At 46.6% G+C, this 19,773-nt stretch overlaps 1 protein-coding gene across 1 annotated transcript in view; it reads left to right on the top strand.

The window, feature by feature from the left end:
- Window positions 1-1,424: 1,424 nt before the first annotated feature.
- Window positions 1,425-19,773, top strand: part of NEURL1 (neuralized E3 ubiquitin protein ligase 1) — a gene marked incomplete at both ends in the record, with an annotated part of 150,216 nt that continues 131,867 nt past the window's right edge. Inside the window, one exon of the mRNA XM_084264964.1 lies at window positions 1,425-1,509. Coding sequence (XP_084121090.1) covers window positions 1,425-1,509 — 85 coding nt within the window. The remainder of the gene's footprint in view (window positions 1,510-19,773) is intronic.

The raw sequence follows: 19,773 nt of genomic DNA on the forward strand, positions 1-19,773 counted from the left end.
GTGTGGTCCTGGCTGCTTTTGTGGAGCAGCTCACTGTCCTGGGTGGCTCCAGAGGCGGTGGACAAGGTCGAGTGGAGTTGAGTCCCATGTCTGGTGGTAGACAGGCATGGTAGTAACACAGGACTTTGTGACAGCAAGGGAGACTACCATGGGGGCATGGCTTGTGCAGGTAGGAGTGAGTTTGTGTCTGCAGCATGGGTGCTCATGAATATGCAGCTGTGCAGAGGCTCAGCTCTGCACAGAGGGCTTCAACACACAGGGCAGTCCCAGTTGATGTGGGATGACATATTGCAGCAGCTTTCAGATGCCACATGTGCAGGCTGACACTTCACTGGTACAAGCTCCTGAGCTTTCTTAAGGGACCTGCCAGTGAAGTATTTCCCTTCATCCTGTTTCTACCCTGGCTGTAGCTTCTCACTGCTTTGAGCTACCAGGGTGAGTGAAGTGGGAAGCATAGGCACCCACCTACCTTGCTGGGTCAGTTGGGGACCTGTAAGGGACCTACTTGCCCCTGACTATCTGACTACCTGCCTGAGGAGCTGTTTGCCCATCTTGTTTGCCTTCCTCTGAGCGTGTGGATGCATGTATTTGCATCTGCAGGAATCCTAACTGCTTCAGGACAGCTGCATCCCAGCACAGCATGTCTGCTTGGGTGGATGTTCATGCATGATGCAGCTTCTTTGAGGTGGCTGGATCCTGGGGTCAGCCACATGTTTCCTCACTGGGAAGGCACAGGGCTGGCCCTGGGGAAGCGGGTTTAGGCCCAGCAGGTGTGACGGAACTCCAGCCTGGCATCATCCCAGGGAGGTGGAGGTGCCCTATGCCACGAGGTGCTTTCCTCCTGGGCTGGGGAGGGGAATAACGTCCCTGGCCCTGCGGCTGCCCCTTCGGGGTGTGTCGTCCTGGGCATCCTTGTGATTTAAGGGGAAGCCTGAGCCGCTCACTGCTCTGGGGGGCAGACCGGCCGTGTTTGCAGCCGAGACCCCGGGGAACCGGGACGGGGCGGTGCCGCCGCCCACCCCGCTGGGCCCCAGTCCGTGGGACCGAGCGGGGGGGAGTCCCGCACGCCTCCACCTGTCGCGCCAGCGGTGGCACATCTGGGCGGCGCGCAGCCCTCCCCCCCCCCCCCGGGGCGGAACAACTGTCTCCATGACGACGGGGCGCGGCGGGGGGGCCGCGGTGCCGCCGCCCCGCCCTGCCGTACCGAGCCGCGGCGGAGCCGGCGCGGACCCACGGAGGGCGACGGCAGCGCGGAGCATGGGGCCCGGCGGGCAGCGGGCAGGAGCGGGGCTTTCGGCGTTAGAGTGAGCAAAGGGAGACGCCGGCGGAGCGTTGCCTTCCCTCCCCTGCTGCTGCCACCGCCATAGCCCCCGGGAAGAGACCTTGCGCGGTGCCGCCCGGCCCGACCCGGCTCGGATGCCGCCATGGGGAGCCGCTTCTCCAGCATCCCCGCGCTGCCCCGCAGCGGCCAGGGCCGCCTGCACCGCGCCCGCCACCACCACCTCAAAGGTACGGCTCGGTCGGCACCCCCGGCAAGGACGGGCACCCCTGGCACCCCGAGCATCTCGGCAGGACGGGCACCCGCGGTACCCCGGGGCAGCCGAAACACCCGCGCAGCCTGTAGCAGGATGGGTGTTCTGGGCACCCCCGGGTGGGATGGGCACCCAGGCAGGACACAAACCCTGGGCACCCCAGGGACTCCTAATTGGGATGAGACCCCTAGGCACCCATAGTACCCTGAGCACCCCATGCCAGACGGGCGTCCCGAACACCTTGGGGCAGTCTGGGCTCCCTGGGCACCCCGGGGTGGGATGGCTCCGTGCTTGACAGCCCATGCTCTCTGGCAGTTTGCGGTCCCACCGCCCTGCTCCCAGCTCTACCGCTTCTTCCCCGGCAGCGCCCTATGGGTGGCTGATGAGGCACAGGTCTCTGAGCAGTGGCACCCCGGAAAAGCAAGGGCCAACATGTCAGAGGAGTTAGACCTCCAAAGAGTCCCCAGGTGTTTCTCGTTGAACGAAATCTTTTCTTTGGCATCTTTTCTGGGTGCTCTGGGAATGTGTCTGTGTGCGTGGGACTACCAGTCCTGTTTGGCCGAGGGCTGGGGGTGTTTGGGTCTCCTTGTCCAGCCTGTGTGGTTATTCTGTTCCTCATATGGTTGAAATCCCATTTCTGAAAGCACGGGGCACTGTTTGGTCCAAATTGGACGGGTATGGTTTCTGTAAGGTGAGCAGGAGTGACTGCCCAAGGTCTCCTCTGTCCCTGCCCTTTTTAACCCCCCTTTGGCTACAAGCTGGGAGGGTGGTAGCAGAAAATAACCCGGCATTCTTACAAGGGATTTCCTTGGGCAGTGGTATGCACCATATGTGTTCAGTGGGTATCTCTTCACTAAGCACATTTCGCAGCCAAGGGCACTGAGTGATGGAGGTAGAGGATGTCAGACATCTCTCTGTAAGCCCGGAATGAAGGAAGATGCTGCTCTCAGAGCCATTTCAGATGATCAAAACTTGTTGCAGCTTCCCCAGTGTGTTGCAGAATTTGCAATCACCAGCATGGAGAATAGGGGGGGTTATGTTCACCTGCATTTTTTACTGAGCTTTTCAATACTTTTTTTCATGGAGTGGAAATGGTTAATGATGAACTGGTTGTTATACTGTGATACTTGCACTATCCTTGGGTTACACCTCTCTGCTTCCTCTGCTTTACTTGGATGATTCAGAACAGCTGCATGAACTGAGGGGTGATTATATCATGGCATTTTTAATGGCCATGCAAGGAGACTATGAATGCTTACTGCTCTGTCATGGACAAAATCAGCCAGAAACTCAGCCCAGACAATGGCTCTGCTTAAAATTAGACTTACAAGGAGGGGAGTGCTGAACCCTAAATAGTGAGCCATCATCCTCTATCAAGGCAAAGATGAAGGCACATGAGTTGCTGTAGTAGTTGGTATGCAATTGTAAACTGCCAGGGAGGATTTGTTTCTTAAGAATCATGCTGTCAGCTGGAAATCTTTCTGAAGCAACCTTAATCAGATAAGAATTTATAAACTGGAGCCAGAAGGGACACTGCCACTTAATCCATTATCAGTGGCTTACGTGAGATTTTGAAGATGCTCCATATGAATCAACTGATTTTGGAGGTGTGCGGGGTGTGTGTTAATGACAGTTTCTTTCTCTAATTTCCATTTTAATTGAACTTCTACCTGTGCTGAGGCAGCAAGCAGAAATGTTCTCAAGACTGTATTGTAGCAGAACACTGAGATAATTTTGGAGTAAAGAGTTAACAAGGCATTGCCTTTGTTGTAAAACCCAAGCAACTGCCAGGGACAATATGTGCCTTTTCTGTCTTTTTGAAACCAAACTGCCTCAGGTCCTACATTTAAATGCAGAATAAACAAGTCTGATTGCATCTGACAGGTTCCTGTGAAATGGTCTGGAGGCATAGCGGTGAAAGTATGAATGTCACACAGTTTTGTTACATATCTGCCATTTAACATTTTGTAAAGTGTATTTTAATTGAACATCCCCAGTTGTTCTTCCCTCAGTGTCTGGCTCAGTGCTAGGGATACTGAACTTTGATAATCTGGCCACCATCTAGTGCTTCCCTTCTGCGACAACCTCTTCCTAACCTGGTGCCAGGGGTGATTTAGGCTCATTCCTGCTAAAGAAGCAGCTATGATTGCATTAAATTTCCCACGGTAGCCTGGGGACTCTGAAGCCAGTCCCTGAACCTTACAGATTCATCTCTGCTGTATAAGAAAGAAGATCTTTGTACATAATAGAGCTGTTGCCCACATCTACTGAAAATTTTTATACCTTTCTGTTGGTCCTGCTAAAAATGATCACCTTTAGTTAAGTAAATCTTCTGAAAATTTATGAATTTTCACTAAATTTACTAAATCTTCTGTGATACTTTTGGTGGTATTGAAAGCACAGAAGTATCGCTGAAGACCAGCGTGGCTGGCAGAATACTGGCTTTGGTTTTGCTGGTTGTGTGTGAGAAGTCAAGCACTCAACCTGTTTCTCAGACTTTGGCTGCAGTTTTAAAACCAGGTAGCTGAAATAAGCAGGTTTTACTGAAGGTGCCTGCAACAGTAAACCTGGAACCCTGGGCTGGTGATTTTATTTAGAGTTGCTTTCAGAGTAGGACAGTACTTTAAAGTCTGATATGTCCAGCCCTTTATGAAAGGGCTTTACATTGCTGTTCACTAGAAACTGCTAGATGTGAACACTTTGGAAGCAGTTATTCCAAAGCAGCATGTCCTGCCTGAATTGTTAATCCGGATTTTGGTGTCCCAGTTGTGGCTGCAGGCTTTAGCTGGTTTTGAGACGGTGAAGGCTAAAGTCAGTGGATCAGATGCCACAGTCCTATTGGTGCTGTTAATCTTACAGTCATGGCCAGTGGTTGGAAGGAGATTGTCACTTGGCAATATCATGATGGGGGGGTTGAGGTGAGATTATTTTCAGCGTTCCTGTGAGTATTTCCCTTCCCATAACCCAGACATGGCTGTTTCTCAGGGGTGATGGAAGGTGATCCGTTGTGTACTTCCCTAAAGCTGAGCAAAAGATTATCTGGTAACAATCTCCTGAATGATGCAGCCAGACAAACTCCAGGAAATTTCTGCTGTCCACCCTCTCTGAAATATGGTTTGTGGTAACTATCAGACAAGGTGTGTAGGCTGTTTGGAGTAGAACTGAGTGGGAAAACTTGAGCCATTCCTAATCTCTGGGACTGAGATGAAAAAGATCCACTTTTGCACCAGTGTGCTTTTTATGTTCTAGAGCCAGGGCAGTCTGGCTTGAACTGTTCCAACCAAGGAGACTTATATTATTTCTCAAGACGTACATCCAAGTTCAACCCATCTCCCTGCCCTGGGGTTCTTCCCAGACAGTCTATTCAATCTCTTCTCTAAGTTACCCTCCTTGTCTAGTGTTACATCTTGCGTGTCTTTATGGCTGCTGCACTCCTCCCTTAGCTATCGCTGTGTGTGTGTAACTTCTTACTGTGATGTCTGGGCTGTGTACCCTGTTAGGGCTGATGTGTAGTGCCGAGATCTGGTGGTCCACGATGCTAGAAATGCAGTTTTTGCTAGCCCTCAGGCCAGAGGTGAGGCACAGGACCTGAATGCAATCATCTGTGCTCCATGGGCAAGTGGCTCTTTATCCTTACTTGTCTCCATGTCCTCAGCTTCAAGAAGGCTTAGCCATTTCTGTGGACAGCAGATCAATATTGCATTGTAAAGGCTAAGACGTATTACTGTCTCCTCTCTTAAATCCTTTCCTCCAGCCTCCTACTCAGGTTTGCTGCTCTTTCTGGAGCCCTCTCTTGCCTTGGAAGGTAGATACAGTGAGTGACAGCGAGCAGGATTTCTTCCCGTCGGTTTTCTCACAGGTTAATACACCTATGATATTTATGCAAAAGAATGCGTGTGCCAGAGACAGCCCAAGCTAGTCAGAGATCCTCCTTTCAGCAGTGGCTTACTCATGGGTTATTCTTTATTATTTGTTTTACAGTGGCATCTGGAGGCTCCCGTCGAGATCTGAGTCATGTTGTGCTGGGTGCTTCCATGGTCCCCTGTACTTACTGCTCATTCATAACAGATAGCTCTTGCTCACGTGCCTGGGTTACCTCTGTGGGATGATTTGGGGTTTGTATCTCCAGAGTATCACATGAAGCAGGCTGGTACCTTTGCAGGACAGTTCTCAGACCCTTCTTTTGCTTGGAAACCTGAAGTCAGCAGTTTGCTGAAGGTGTAACTCTGTCATTCTGGCTGCAAGCCCCAGAAATGCAGCCTGTTGTGCAGCACTTCTCCAAGGAGGCAGGGGATTTGCTGCTTCTCATGGCCCACGGGGGATGCCGGTCATAATTATACAGTCATTGCCTGTATTTTTGCAGTTGCTTTTCCAAACTTTATATCCTGCTGACCCATAAATACATTGGACTTATTTCTCCTTTATGAGCTTCTGAAATACACGCAGAAGATAGTCATCTGGCTGGTGCAATCATTTCAATAATTGTATGTTGTTGATAGAAAAGACTATCCTGCTGCCAGCTCCATTTTGTGCACTCGCTAGATAAAACTAAGTGGGAAGGAAAAGGATGTCATCAGCTGATGATCACCGGGGATTAGAAGTTGGGGTGCAAGCAGCGCACCGGGGAGGACTCAGGTAGTGATACTGTAAGATAACCTCAGCTCCCATCGCTGTCATAATCTGTTCTTCTAAGTACCATTTAATTTTCTTCCAGCCTTAGAGAGTCAGAATTTTGATTGTTCAAGGCTTTGAAGGATGCCTCCTGCTTCCTGCCCTTCAGCTTTCATCCTGGCCTGGATGGTGCTTGTTTCTCTGTGACCCGTCAGTGTACCTGGGTTGTAGATAGAAAGTTTTTTTCTGCTGGAGGTTCTCAGATTTTTATGACCTCCCAAGCACTAGATTTTTTCCCAAGCTGCTGAACTTTGATTTATTGCATTTAAACTGCCTAAAATTGCCCAGTGCTCCAAACACAGCAATTTATTGATCTTACTTTTTCTTTCCCATCATCTTTTTCACAAGGTGCTGAGGTGTCTGGGTGGAGCAGGTAAGGCTGCAGCTTGTCAGAAATTTCCTGGGAAATCGTGTGGTGCTTTGCCAACAGGTGATGCTCTGTATTTCTCAAGGACAAGAAAGGCTACATTTGAAAACTAGTAGGAATCAAAACATTGGCGGCGTGATTGAGCTGAAAATGTTAGTCCAGGGCTCAGTAAAAGAGGGAAAAAAAAGACAAAATTAATACTTGAAATTTAAGGAAGCCAAACAGGAGAAAATAGACCATGATTAGATTGTTATATGAATCTGAATATTGTGGGGTTTTCTGATTCTTCTCCTTCCATCATCATAAAAAAGATACAGAAGGACTGTAAAAGGTTCAGAGGAGGACAACATGGACAGTCAAAAGTCTGGATTGATTTAATATAAGGAATGAGTGAATAAACTAGAACTCCTATCTCTGGAAAAAGGGACAACCATAGTGGGAAGTCACTGGCATGCAGAGAAGGGGCAGACTTCCACTCTTCACCATGTCTTCCAGTACAAGAATTACAAGGACATGAAGTTGACAAATTCCAGCTCCTTTTAAACAAAAGGAAGTTTTAGCCACACAGTGGCTGTTAACTCTGTCAAGCTCATTAATAGTGGGTGTTAGGGGTGCTAAAATGGGTCTAGTTGTGTGGGAGATTGGAGGAGGTCATGAAAGAGGAATGCTGTGAAGTGATATACTTTGCTACATACAAAGACCACACACTCACCCCTCTTGTATGGACTTCCCAAGGGCATCTTCCTAGGGCGGATAAGGATAGTGCTGAAATGAAAACTTAGAGCTTCTCCACACTAGTGACAGGTGGAGCTGTGTGTTTCAGACATCATAGTGATGGATGAAGAGATAAAGCATGCTCTGATGTTGGCTGGACTCTGGCTAGATCCACCCTCTTTTTTATAAACAACCCTGCCTAGGTGTTTACAGAGTGGTTCTTTGCCATGGCAGCATCAAAGTCACTCACAGAACATCTAGGCTTTACTTAGGGGACAGTAGGGATTGTGCTGAGGTCCCTGTGCAAACTTCCATGGTGTCTTTCTTGGATGGGGCTGTTTCTCCTGCACCTTTGATAAATAAAGGTGGTTTTGCATTTGCTCCCTTCTGGAGTAAGAGGAAGCAGGTTCTCTTTGCTTACATTCACTTCCAAGTGACAAGGGCCTAAGTAGCCCCTGCTTCATTTCGTTTCCTAGACTATTGAAACAGCAGCTGTTGTGGATATCCCTGTATCTGGGAAGGTTGCTAATACAGAGGCTTGGAAGATTTCAGATTTGGCAGCTGTTCTTACCTACTGCTGCTAGGATAATTGCAGGAATCAGCTACTTCTGCATCGCTGAAATTGTTGCCTGTGGCAAGTACATAAGTACATGTTGTTTTACTTACAGTGCCTACCTTCATGCTGGCCACTTATTTCAAACTGGGGATCCACGTGTGCTCTGACCTGGTCTGCCTTGAAATTTCAGGGCATCTGAACAATCCAATTCCAAACTGTCCTGAGGAGTGGGGTCTGCAACGCCTGTGTTTCTGTATTGTCTCTATCCAGAAATGGTTGATCTAAGATTAACCTTAATCACAGCACCGTGCAGGTGCTCAGCGCTGCGCTGCAAACTGACAAATCCCAAAGTAGTTTCTGACTTTAATCACAGCACTGTGCAGGTGCTAAGATCTGTGCCACAAACTGACAAATCCCAAGGTATTGGGGACAAGAGCTGAATTTTAACTGAACCTTTGGGTCTGGCAGTGGTTAAATTTTCTGCTGTGACTGTGGTGTGTATACCTGAGCCTGAACTACCTTGTAACCTATCTAACTCTGGTATTGCTACCTGTGTAGCTGGGGAGGCGCTTAGATGCTTACCCACACTAAGGTCTGTGTTGATGCAACTGTGCGGTTAAAATTGAGGTGGGATAGGTTTTCATACCTATTAATTCTTGGGGATCTCCTGCTGATAGAAGTATGGTGTATGTAAGAATCTAGTTCATGTTTATGCTGCTGGTTATCTGGCCTTCCCGTTACAGGATTAAAATAGGATTGTGTTTTAAAGTTATAGGGTGGAGAGTGCCACGGTGGTATTATGTTTATACAATTCTCCATTAGTCCACCTTGGTTCAACTCTTTGCTGAAGCATAGGGAAGGGTTCTCAGCTCTCAGAAAACTGTCAGGTTAAGCCTCAGGGCTATTTATGCAAAACTCTGAAAAGTAAATGTTAATATTTCTCAGCCAGCCTCAGAGATAAAATGCCATGCAGGATTTTTGTTTAAAAAAAACAAAACACTTAATGCAGTAAGTATAAACTTTTTTTTCCTTTTGAAAGTCAGTGACAAGATTGTAGACAAATTCTGAAGCAGTGGCATTGCTTGCAGAGTATTTTTCCTCTGTTCCTTCATATTCAGTATTTTGGTTTAATGCTGGTAATGCTGAGACTTCATGTTCCTGCATGTGTGGGCTTACACAGATGTGCCGGGGCATGTACTGGGATTTCTGACTGGTTTTGGCTCTAATAGGTTTTATGATATGTCCAGAATATACCCTATGTCTAGCACTGGGACTTGAGAAGATTGGTAGGTCTCATTATTTTCCAATTGTATTAAAGTCCTTTCTGCCAAACAATGGCTGGGCAGCTCCATAACTAGCCAGTGTCAGTAACAAACTAGTGGGGTAGCAAAGAAGGATCCTGGCTTCTGCAGAGACAGGGGACCATGGGATGTTGAGCAGAGTTTGTAATCTGGGATCCTTTGTACCAGTGGAATTAGTCAGGGTGACTTTTGGGCTACTGTTTTTTTACTTGGAGAGCTGAATTAGGAGCATGAGAGTCTTTATAAGATGCCCTTCTCTAGATGTTCCTCTAGCTTCACCTTACTTGAAAGCTGTGGCTGTAACCCTGACCCAGTCAGAAGAAATGTAATCATGTTACGCTTGACTCATTCTAATTTCCACTGACTTCCCACATGTCAACATATGATCTAAAAACCCCACTGATCATCTTTTATCCTCTGTTAGGCATGAGCTCTGCTTGATTTCCCTTTAACTGCTACTTGGATGGAGACGTGACTGTGTTTTGTGCTCTGTTGCTCATCAACACCACCTAATGTAAAGATTTGTATTACAGCCTTAACTTGCTCTTGCACAGGCTTTTGCCAGGTAAGCCAAGCAGCTGTGGATCCAGAGCTCACTTACCATCCAGATTCCATCAGGTTAGTTGAAATCTCTTCCTTAAGTGACATCTGTTTAATATGGCATTTAACTTTATTGGTATTACTCAGTATTTCTTTGGTTTGAGCAACTGGTGCCACTGCATTTTTAAATTATCTGTCTGTCATACAGGATCATTTTTGTTCATGGTGAATGCCATTTTTTTGTACTTAAAGTGTTTACTAGGTAGGGAAGGGATGGTTTCCTATAGAAATATTGAGTCACTGTAGAAGATGATACAAATAACTGTAAATGTTGCAAATAGAATCTGTGTATTACATGAGTCACCTAAATAGATGTGATAGAAAATGGAAAAGAGAAAATGTGTCTCACTGATTATGCTGCAGCATTTTAGCAAATACAGAAAGAGAAGTAACTGAAATAATTTACTTTTTCATTAAAAAATGCAGTGAACATTATAAGGGACCTGGGCATCCTTTGATGTTAGTACTGCATTCCCATCACTGTATATCAGTTAGTGTACCTGTTTTAACCCTTCAACAATTATATCCCTTAACAGGCATCAAATAAAAATAAGGTGTAAAAACTTCTCCCTATTTAAATTCACAAACACCTTTTGGTTTAAAAGGTTTGGAGTCGAGATGCCAATTGAAAAGTACTGATAGCTGGGAGCTTTGCTCCTCTGCTTGAAATCAGCCCTGAATCAGTCGTGGCAGAAAGTTCTCACCATCTGCTGGGTGCCTCTCGGCATGTGGAGATTGTCTGGTGTTCAGCATGTTTCCTTTGGGCAGTTGTTCTCAGACCCTCTTGGCACGTACTGGAGGACTTAGCAGAGAGACTAAAGAGCAGCTTGAGGCTTCATCCAGAGGAGTCCTGTGGGTGGGACCTGTGGCAGTGAATGGCACAAGCTCTGGTTGCTTCTGCCCACGCTCTGTGTGTTTGGTGGCTGGAGAAGATACTGCCAGTCCAACACAAAGCCCAGGAGCAAATATTATGGAGCAATGGGTGGGAACAGAGACCGAGGGTAAACTCCCAGTTTGGAAATGTTAGTGCTACATCCATTATTAATAGCCCCACAAGTGGAAGAAAAAACGCTCTGTTGCAAATGAAGCTGTGACACAGGGAAGTGGCAGGCAAAATTAAAATTTCATACTTTCTGTGGTCTTACAATAAAGGTTTTGTGATACACACCCAGAAATGCCGCTATAAATAGTCTCGTTATCTAATCTTCCAACTCGGAATATGACAGCAGATTACAAGTAGGAAAACAGTTCACTGTAGCTTTTAGCTATTTTCCCGCTGCTTCCCTTGCTTCTGCTGGAGCATTATTGCTGTGCTCCTTGTAATTCATAAGGAGACAACATTATTCAGAAGTACAGAATGTCACTAGGAGGAGGAGAGTTCAGATAAAACCCAGAAGATTTATGACATGGTTTAGATAAGGCCATGTAGGAACTGAGACAAGGGGAGTAATGGTAATTCACAGTCCAGCGGCATTTCTCAGGGTGTGGTGAGAACTTCTTGATGCCAACTCCACTGGGTCAGATAAGGAGCAGAGCATGTTTTAATAAGGTGCTCTACATGCTTGATTGCAGCGGGAACCCTTTTTGCTAATGAATAACCCAGACGCATCATGCAGTATGCGCTCTGTCCACACGGGTCTAGGACCTGATCCAAGACCAACAGAAAGTGCCTGTAAAATTTCACAGAGGCATAGCTAGCACAGACTAAACCACTTTTCCCTTTTGATCTTATTTCCCATGGGAGAAGGAGGATGATATCTTCTCCCTTCTCTTGTTTCAGACTCTTGTTTCTGACTCTTCCTTGGAGTCCTCCCCAGCCCATTTCACATGGGGCACCTGAAGTCAATGAGGAGGGCTGGGAAAGTTCCCCTTGAACAAGTGCAGCCAGAAAGTCCTTCTGCAGCCTTTGTGTGTGGACATGAATAACCCTTTCCCACAGAGGTCTGCAGATTGCTTTCTAAAACTTCATGAAGTTTTCTTGTGGCAGCCATGGGAAGAGACATGAGGGATTGCAGCTGTTGTAGATCTGAAACCCCTTGAGGCTTGAATCATCCTCTCTTATTTTTTTCTCTATGGGGAGAGTTAGGAAGACTTTGAGTATTTATTCAAATCCCAGCACTGCTTGCTTACTGTGGGGTGGCTTCCCCACCACACAGCTTGGAGGAGGCTCTCCATTGGTGTCATGTCAGCACATGTCCAAGCAGCTCAGCAGAGCATGGTGGTATGGAGCATACACATGCTTTCCAGCCGTGGTCAACTGCAGAAATCTTATGTGCCTCTATCATACCTTCTTATACTAAAACATGACCAAACATGAGGAATTGAGCCTCTCTGCAGCTGTTGCAGGGAGGCAGGCAAGTGAGCTTATCTGATCCCCTTGTCCCAAGACAGGCTGATGTCTAGGGACGTAAAAGGAGTTATTTATATTTTTCATAACAATTTAGCAGGAGGAAGACTGCCTGTTGAACACAGTAGTCCCACATCCACCCATTCCCACAGATTTCACGTGATCCAGTTTTGCCTCCTAGGGGAACACTGGGGCTTGAGTGCTTTCCCCTGCATTCTCAGTCCTTTGACAGAGCTGAGCAGGCATTCACCTCCACCTCCCCACGTCACCACCTCCATGTTTGGCAAAGCTTTGGCAGCATCCTCCTGAGAGCAGGTGATGGCATTCAGCTACTGCTGTCTCACTTGGTTGGGCACCTCTCTCTCTTGCATCCCTCTAAAAAACATCCTTTAATATTACTAAAAGCAAAAGAGCCAAAGGACATCCCTCACCCTGCCTGGCTGAACTGAGGCCCCACACTGCTCAAAAATTCTTTACCAGCCCAGATTCTGGTACTTCAGCTTAAATTCCCAGGCATGAGGAATTCCAGGCTCTGGCAGGAGAAATGCTTTATGGACATGGGCTTTCTTGTGCTGCTGCCTATTCAGCAGGAAGGAGTGTTACCTTCTCATGATTAGATTCTGCAGGCAGATCAAATTTGCAGTTGGAACAGAGGTTTTATATATAGTAAAATGCTCCCAGGTGTGCTTTTTAGTAGCGCTTCTGGGCTAAAGCAGGGATTTATTAATAAGAGGCACCCAAACCATATTATGCACTGAAACAGAGCTGGAACAGGGTGCTTTTGCTCTGATTCAGGGAGCTGATTGAGTTCAGTGACAGATGCCAAGTATTTATATCCTTCCCTGAGTTTATCTGTTAAATTTGAAAGTGTTAACAGCAAGAGGAGTTTTTTTGGAATCAACATATTAAATAGTGATGGAGAGTTCCAGCTAGATATTGGTATTTTATTATGTGTGGTCATCCAAAGTGTACAGCTGAGACCATCCAAATAGAAAGCTGAGGGAATAAATCATTGCTTTAGATTCGCCACAGAATACTTGAGTTCGGGGAGCCTGGTGTCTTCACTTGTGACACTGCTTGATAACATGAAGAATACCATTATTTCTATATATACAACTGCATATAATATATTGCTACTCAATTGTAATATTTCCTGTAAAGTTCCCACAGTTGTCCGTGTTTCTATATTAACGTGGGAGCAGGGGGGTGTATTTTAGTTTTATGTATGTTTTTTAGCATATTGACAAGTGTCCAAACCCTAGGGAACTGTTACTTGCCTTGGAAACGGTTGCAAACATACCTCTTGGTTCCTTTTGCTTACTCTCCCTCCTACCAGCTGCCTTTTGTGCTGCTTTGGTAGTTTATCTGAAACTTCACCCAAAATAAGACCCAACATTTATTTTTTGTTTATAGCTTGTTCATAGCTCTTAATAGTTTTAAATTCTTTTGACTTTATTATCACCTCCTTAATGAGTATTTTACCCTATTAGTCATTATTTAGCCTTTTAGTCTTTCCATGGGCCATCTCAAAGCCCTTGAATGGTGACTCTGCAGCTGAATCAAGACTCGGGGTGAGGATGAACAGCTGAACCATAAACTTCAGGCAAATTGTTGCTCTTCCAGTGCCTCTGAGCCATCTTGTGCCTCAAAAATGAATGCTTCTTACAAATTGCCTTCTGCCGTGCTCCACCAAATACTAAAATGCTGTAATTATTTATGACAGTGGAAATATCCTGAAGTATTCGAGTAAAAGCCAAACATACAGGGGAAAACCAGTCCTGTGGAGGAAGATTATAGTAAGAAAGAAAAGATGGCTTGCTTTGTCTGCAGGTCACATTGAAAGGCAAGCTAGAAATGCGTGGAAGAGATGGAGACCTAGATGTGCTAGATTTAAGGGGGAACTCCGTAGCTGCTGCCATTGGACTATTTTCAGGTGTTTGGATGAGGGAATGACCCAAATACAGTCTAAGCCTGTGACTTTTTCATTTTAATAGCAATGCAAATACAGTAGGTGAAGGCTAAGAGCGCTGCATCTAATTTAGCAGTGTTGCTTTAGCAACATCGTGCGGGGATGCAAATAGTCTCCTTGGTAACACTTCCTAAGTGTCATTAGCTAAGCGATGGTTATAAACACGGAAGCAGATCAGAATGAGAGACGTGCTCTTGTGCTGTGCCTTTTTATAGCCCCAGACATCACGATTAGCAGGATGGTGAAAGGGGAGAGGGAAGCTGTTGTGAGGATCGTAGCGCTTGTTCACGTTTTAGGTGTTGTGCTCTGGAAAACTGCACCATTAGTGATGGGGGTTTCTGACTTGCTTTAATTAAGGTTTTAAATAAAGGGAGGGTGTTGTCCCTGCCCACTGATGGCACTTGTCAGAGACATTCACTAAGTGTCCTCCCACTTCTCCAGGGGATGTAGATTGCAGATGTTAACCCTTCTGCTCTCTACGCCAATGGCATACTGGTGTCTCGGTGAGTTTTGAATCTATAGGTTAGGAAGGGGAGAGGGAAGGAGGCCCCAGAGGTCAGCATGAGTGTGACCATGCTGTCCTCACCTTGGAAAAGATGTGGATGTTGAGGCTGGGCTGGGATCAGTACAGGATCTGCTTCTCTTCTGCTGAGCTTCCCCTGCCCCAGTATCACTGCTAGTGGATTACATCTCCCGAACCAGATTTGGGTTTCTCCATTGAATTCTGACGACCCTTTCCTCAAGAACAGCAACACAGTAGGGATGAAGGTGAGAAATGGGGTTACTTAGTGCAGTTGTTCCTGCTCTTGGAATTGTTGTGTAGAAAAAAGTAATGAATTGACGCAGCTTTTCTATCTCTCATGAGAACTGATTTGTTGGGGTTTTTTTTCCCCCTAAAGCCTCAGCTGCTGGACTGAAGGGATTACATGTGAATCCTAGCTTTTCTTTAACCCCCTCAGCTTTATATACTGCTCTGTTACAGAGAAAAACTGCCAGGTATAAAAGGAATATGACCTAATGGCTCAAAAATCAGCATGTGTACAAAAGAACCACCAACACTTTTGTTTTCAACTGATCTTAATTTTAATCCCACTGCTCGATGCCTGAGGATCTTATCCAAGGAATCTGAATGCCTGATAATGTCAACTGGAGCACATGAAAGCAGAAGGAGCCAAGTCCATAAGAGCATCAAAATAGGTTTATTCTGATTTGGGATAAAAGTCTGAAAGAGCAGATGGTTTTATTTTATCATGAGCTTAATCCTGCTTTGGTAGAGGCAGACAATTGGTGGACTTCAAAGTTTATTTATTTATTTATTTATTTATTTTAAAGAAATCCTCTGAACCAAAGATAAGCTAGACCCTCACAGCCTAATCGATCACCTTGAGGTCAACACACGAGCCCAATGACTGTAGACTGGCCAGTCCAAGGGTCCCTTTTTTACCCCAGCAGTCTGTAGTGCCTTGCAGTTTAGATACCTGGCAAAAGCCTGACTGTAATTTCTCTTATTCTAATGCAAAAGGGAACTCTAATGTCAATAGTCTCTCTATACAAGGAGACCTCAATTAAAAAAAACAAACCACCATCCCCCACAGCCCTTTTTTGCTCCCAGATCTTCTTGGAATTCATCCATCTTCATATCGCTCATATCTTATGGCCTCCGTTGTAAATGTCAGTGCTAATTAATGAGACCTTGGCCCTCTGTGTAGTTAAGATGAGTAACAGTGCAGTGGTTGTTTGTGAGGTAGGTGCCTTTACATCTCCCCTTCCCAGGGGAAGGCCCTGGGGCTGTCAGCCTTGTGCACGAAGAGCTGCAAGAGGCAAAGTCTGAAACAACATTCTACCTCTCCAGTGTCAAAAGCATGCAGATGAAGCTCTCCTGGGCTGAGAGAAGTGTTCCTGAAACCTCTTAGAGATTAAAATAGAAAGCCTGGGGTTCCCTGACTGAATTGCTCCCATCCCATCCCTGTACTGGGCTCCTGGGCTTTCACTGGAAGGCTTGGTGAGTTGTTTGCTCTGTGAAGAAGACACTGGGGTTACTGGGCCCCAGGATGCCATTCCAGCCCTAAGGCAAAACGGTGCTGCCTTGCCTGTGTAGTGTAACAGCTTTCATGCATTGGGTCTTGGGGTTGATTTGAAGGTGAAGTTTGTCTCTGCATCCAAATTGTTCTGCAGTGGAGGGACTGAGCAGCTGTTTCTCACCACTATGGCCCATGGCTGAGTAAAACATGGGGATTTGGTCAAATGACTCTGCTAAATGGGTGCTCAGCCCTCAACCTGCCCTGTCCTCTGCTGAATGCAGAATAGAGAGTTTCCCTCCTGGACAGCCACATTGCTGTCTTTCTGACACATGTCATTTGGATACTGAGTTCTTAAACATTTATGGACATCATTTTTTTAAACCAGCTTAGGATAAGAAAATGATCTTTCCCCCTGATATTCTTGGTGTGTTCCTGCTGCAGAGAGATGTGGTGAAGCTTATGCTTTCTGGGGAGAATCAGAGGGCAGGAGGAGTGAGTGAGGTTTCTTTGGGGTCTCCAAGTAGCAATGTCAGGGGTGACAAGAACTGGGACACAGAGACCTAAATCAGAGTCTTGTGATTAAGGACTGGTGACTCTTGTCAGGGAGCAGGTGATGTTGTGGTCATGTGTATGGACACTGCTGGTGGACATGACAGAAAAACCCTCAAGTCCCAGGGAGTGCCCTGGTGCCACCTCTGCTGTCATTGCTTGGCACACACGTCTCTGGGGCTCTTCACTGAGCTCTAACTTTGCAAAACCAAATGTGAAACTATCTGGGATAAATTAGGCCTGATTCTGACTTGGTCAAACTGAAGAACTGGCTGACATTTTATTCCAGAAAACACCTTAAAATGCAAAGCACGTCATATGTGACATTAGCAGACTTTCTTGTTGGTCACAGCCCAGGGTGGAGCTTATCCTGAGACTCAGTTTCCATTACAGGTAGGACTATACCAGCTCATCTGATTATGTGCAGTCCTTTTTTCACCTGCAAGGATTTCACAGGGGTACATTGGCCCTGCCCACTCCTTGGGGTGGTCAAAGCAGCCACGTTAGAGCCTTGACCTGAGCCAGCTCCGGCATTTCTACACTTGCATCCTCTGCACGATGCCGGTTCATTGCCCGTGCTCAGCAGAAAGAGCAATGCCTCTGTATTCCCAGCCCTGCTTCCTGCAGCACCTGGGTTCTCCTTGGAGATCTCCAGTTCACACATGGAGCCAGTCCCACTTCTCAGGACTGATGGGAGCGCAGGGCCCCTTGGTGAGGCTGTGTGCCAGCAATCCCCCAACCTCACCTTGCACACCTGAGACCAGAGGGCTCCTGCTGTTGTGCAGTTGCAAACCCCCTTTAAATCAGTGTTTCAACACAAGCCAGGCAGCTCTGGCTTTTCTGAGACCTTCTGTTATTTATTTTTTGTGCATCCATAGTGGGAATCCGGAGTTTGAAATGCCACTGTGGCTTTCTAGCCCACAAGGAAATCCCTGTTTTTCTCTCTTGGTGATGCAGTTTTGCAATGCAGCCTCAGTTAGAGGTGGAAGAGCAGGGTGGGATTGCACTGCGGCTCTGATGAGGGATGCTCTGTCCATCTAGAGTAGTGACAAACATTGGTCCTGAGCTCCTGACCTTCCTTGCTACCATCCCCTGTGCACTGACATCTCTCTGTCTGCCAGCCAGGCTCTCCCTGCCATCTACCCAGGGCCAAATGCTGCCCCTTGCCCACCTCCCAGCTTTTGGAGTGGTCTGTAGATGGGGACTGAAGTGTGTCCCTGCAATAGAAGGATATCCCAGTGCCCAACCCAGCAAACGAGACCCCTCTTTCTATCCCCCTCCCCATTCTGACCTCCAGTTCTCCCGTCACTGCTCATTTCTGTGAATACACCCCTTTTTGCATTTCTTCATAGGAGAATAGAAGATCTCACAGCCAAAAACCTTCCCCAAGCAGCAGGGGCAGCCGCAGGGTGACTCTCCCTTTGACACAGAAGCTCCTCATTCAGTATTCACCTCTGACAACAGACAACTTTTGGCTACTCTCTTCTTGCTCAGACGTGGCTGTTATCTGTCACTCGCTGGGCACTTCCTCTGCAGCTGGAAGCTGCTTTCAGGCCCGTGCAGTCATCTGCCGTGTCTCCAACGGGCAGCCCTCTATCCTGGTTTTGTATTTTTAGTGGCCTTCCTTATGCAATAACATGAATTATCTTTTTTTTTTTTTGATAGGCATCTTCTTAGCAGAATATTAATGTATATAATTAAGATAGTATTTAGCTCTCGAATCACACTGTTCATCCCAAAATTGGCTTAATTACACAGCTGCTCTTCTAGAATGAGGCTGTGTTTGTTTAAAAGCTTAAGTATGGAGATAGGAGCAAAATTTCTACCCCCCAAGGAGAAGATCCTCCATTTCAGATTTCCAGTTATGTTGTAAACAGTGGCTTCTCTATTTTATGGAGGGGAAGAAGTCAAGGGAATGGCACTGCTACTTTTTGTTTTAATCCTCTATATAGGGAGTGAGACACAAATCCATTTGATTCCGCCCCCCCCCACCCCCCGCATTATTTGAGCTAAAAAAGCGTGAGGATCTTGCATTCCTTGGGTTGGTTCACATATGGTTCCTCTGGTTTTCTTCTCTCTCTGACATCTTGAAACTCAGGCGTCCCTAACAGCTAGATGAAATCTGTCGGATAAGGCACCTGCTTTTCAGAAGCTTCTAGTTTGTGAACCATAAAACTAGCTTTAGCAGCAGCCTTAACCTCTCCATGATACAACAACATGGGAGAAAAATGCCTCCAGACATCTCTGCAGGATTATTTCAGCTTTCTGTGAGGCAGCTAAGAAGTTATGTTCAATTTTGCTGTCAATTCTTCTGCTTTAAATGTTGCTGCTGTAAACTATCTGTCCCTCTTGTGAGTACATTTGTGTTTGGAACTATGCAGTAAATCAGATTATAGCTGCCCTTTATTAACTCTGATGCACAGGATTTCAGCAGTAGAGGTTTGATTCAGAGAAAATGAATGGGGATAGTTAAAGTCAAATATAAATAGAGCTTATTAAAAAACAAACAAACCAGCCTCTGTTTCATTATGTGACTCTTAACTGCACCACGAGAATAGAAGTAGCTCTCATTAAAGTCCCCTGGCAGCCTTGTTCTCTTCATCTTCTGCAAACTCGCTCACGAGCTCCTAGGAGCTCTTGGGGATGTGAAACCAATCTGCACCTTGCGATCGGAGAGAAAGGAAGAAAGCAAACAGAAGATGCCTCTGTGTGTATGACAATAAAATGAGCGTAGCTCTGCCAGCACATCTGCATCCCGCTGAGCTCCCGATTGCATCTGTGCAGAATATGACTGCTCCCCTGCACTTAAGACCCCTCTCCTATGTTCTCAGCAGTGCCTGTCCTCGCAAGGCCAGCTAAACCAGAAGAGCACCCTCATTTCTCCTCCTTTGCCCAATGCCTTGGTTGGAGTTCATGCTGTGGGTGCTGGCGCTGCTGTGGAGCTAGCTCTGCATTTCCCCCTCCTGCACACTTCTGTGAGCGGGCGGTACCGGGAATGGGCTACACAGCAGGGTCAGGATTGCTGTCCAGCTGTGGGGGGGAACATCCCCTCTGTGCCCCCCAACCACCAGAGCAAAGCCCAGCATTGCCTGTAAAATGAGTATAAGCTGCTTATTCCTGAGCACAGTCTGTGAGGAGCCTCTGCC

The sequence above is a fragment of the Gallinula chloropus genome, assembly GCF_964237585.1.
Source record: "Gallinula chloropus genome assembly, chromosome: 5".
NCBI lineage: Eukaryota > Metazoa > Chordata > Aves > Gruiformes > Rallidae > Gallinula > Gallinula chloropus.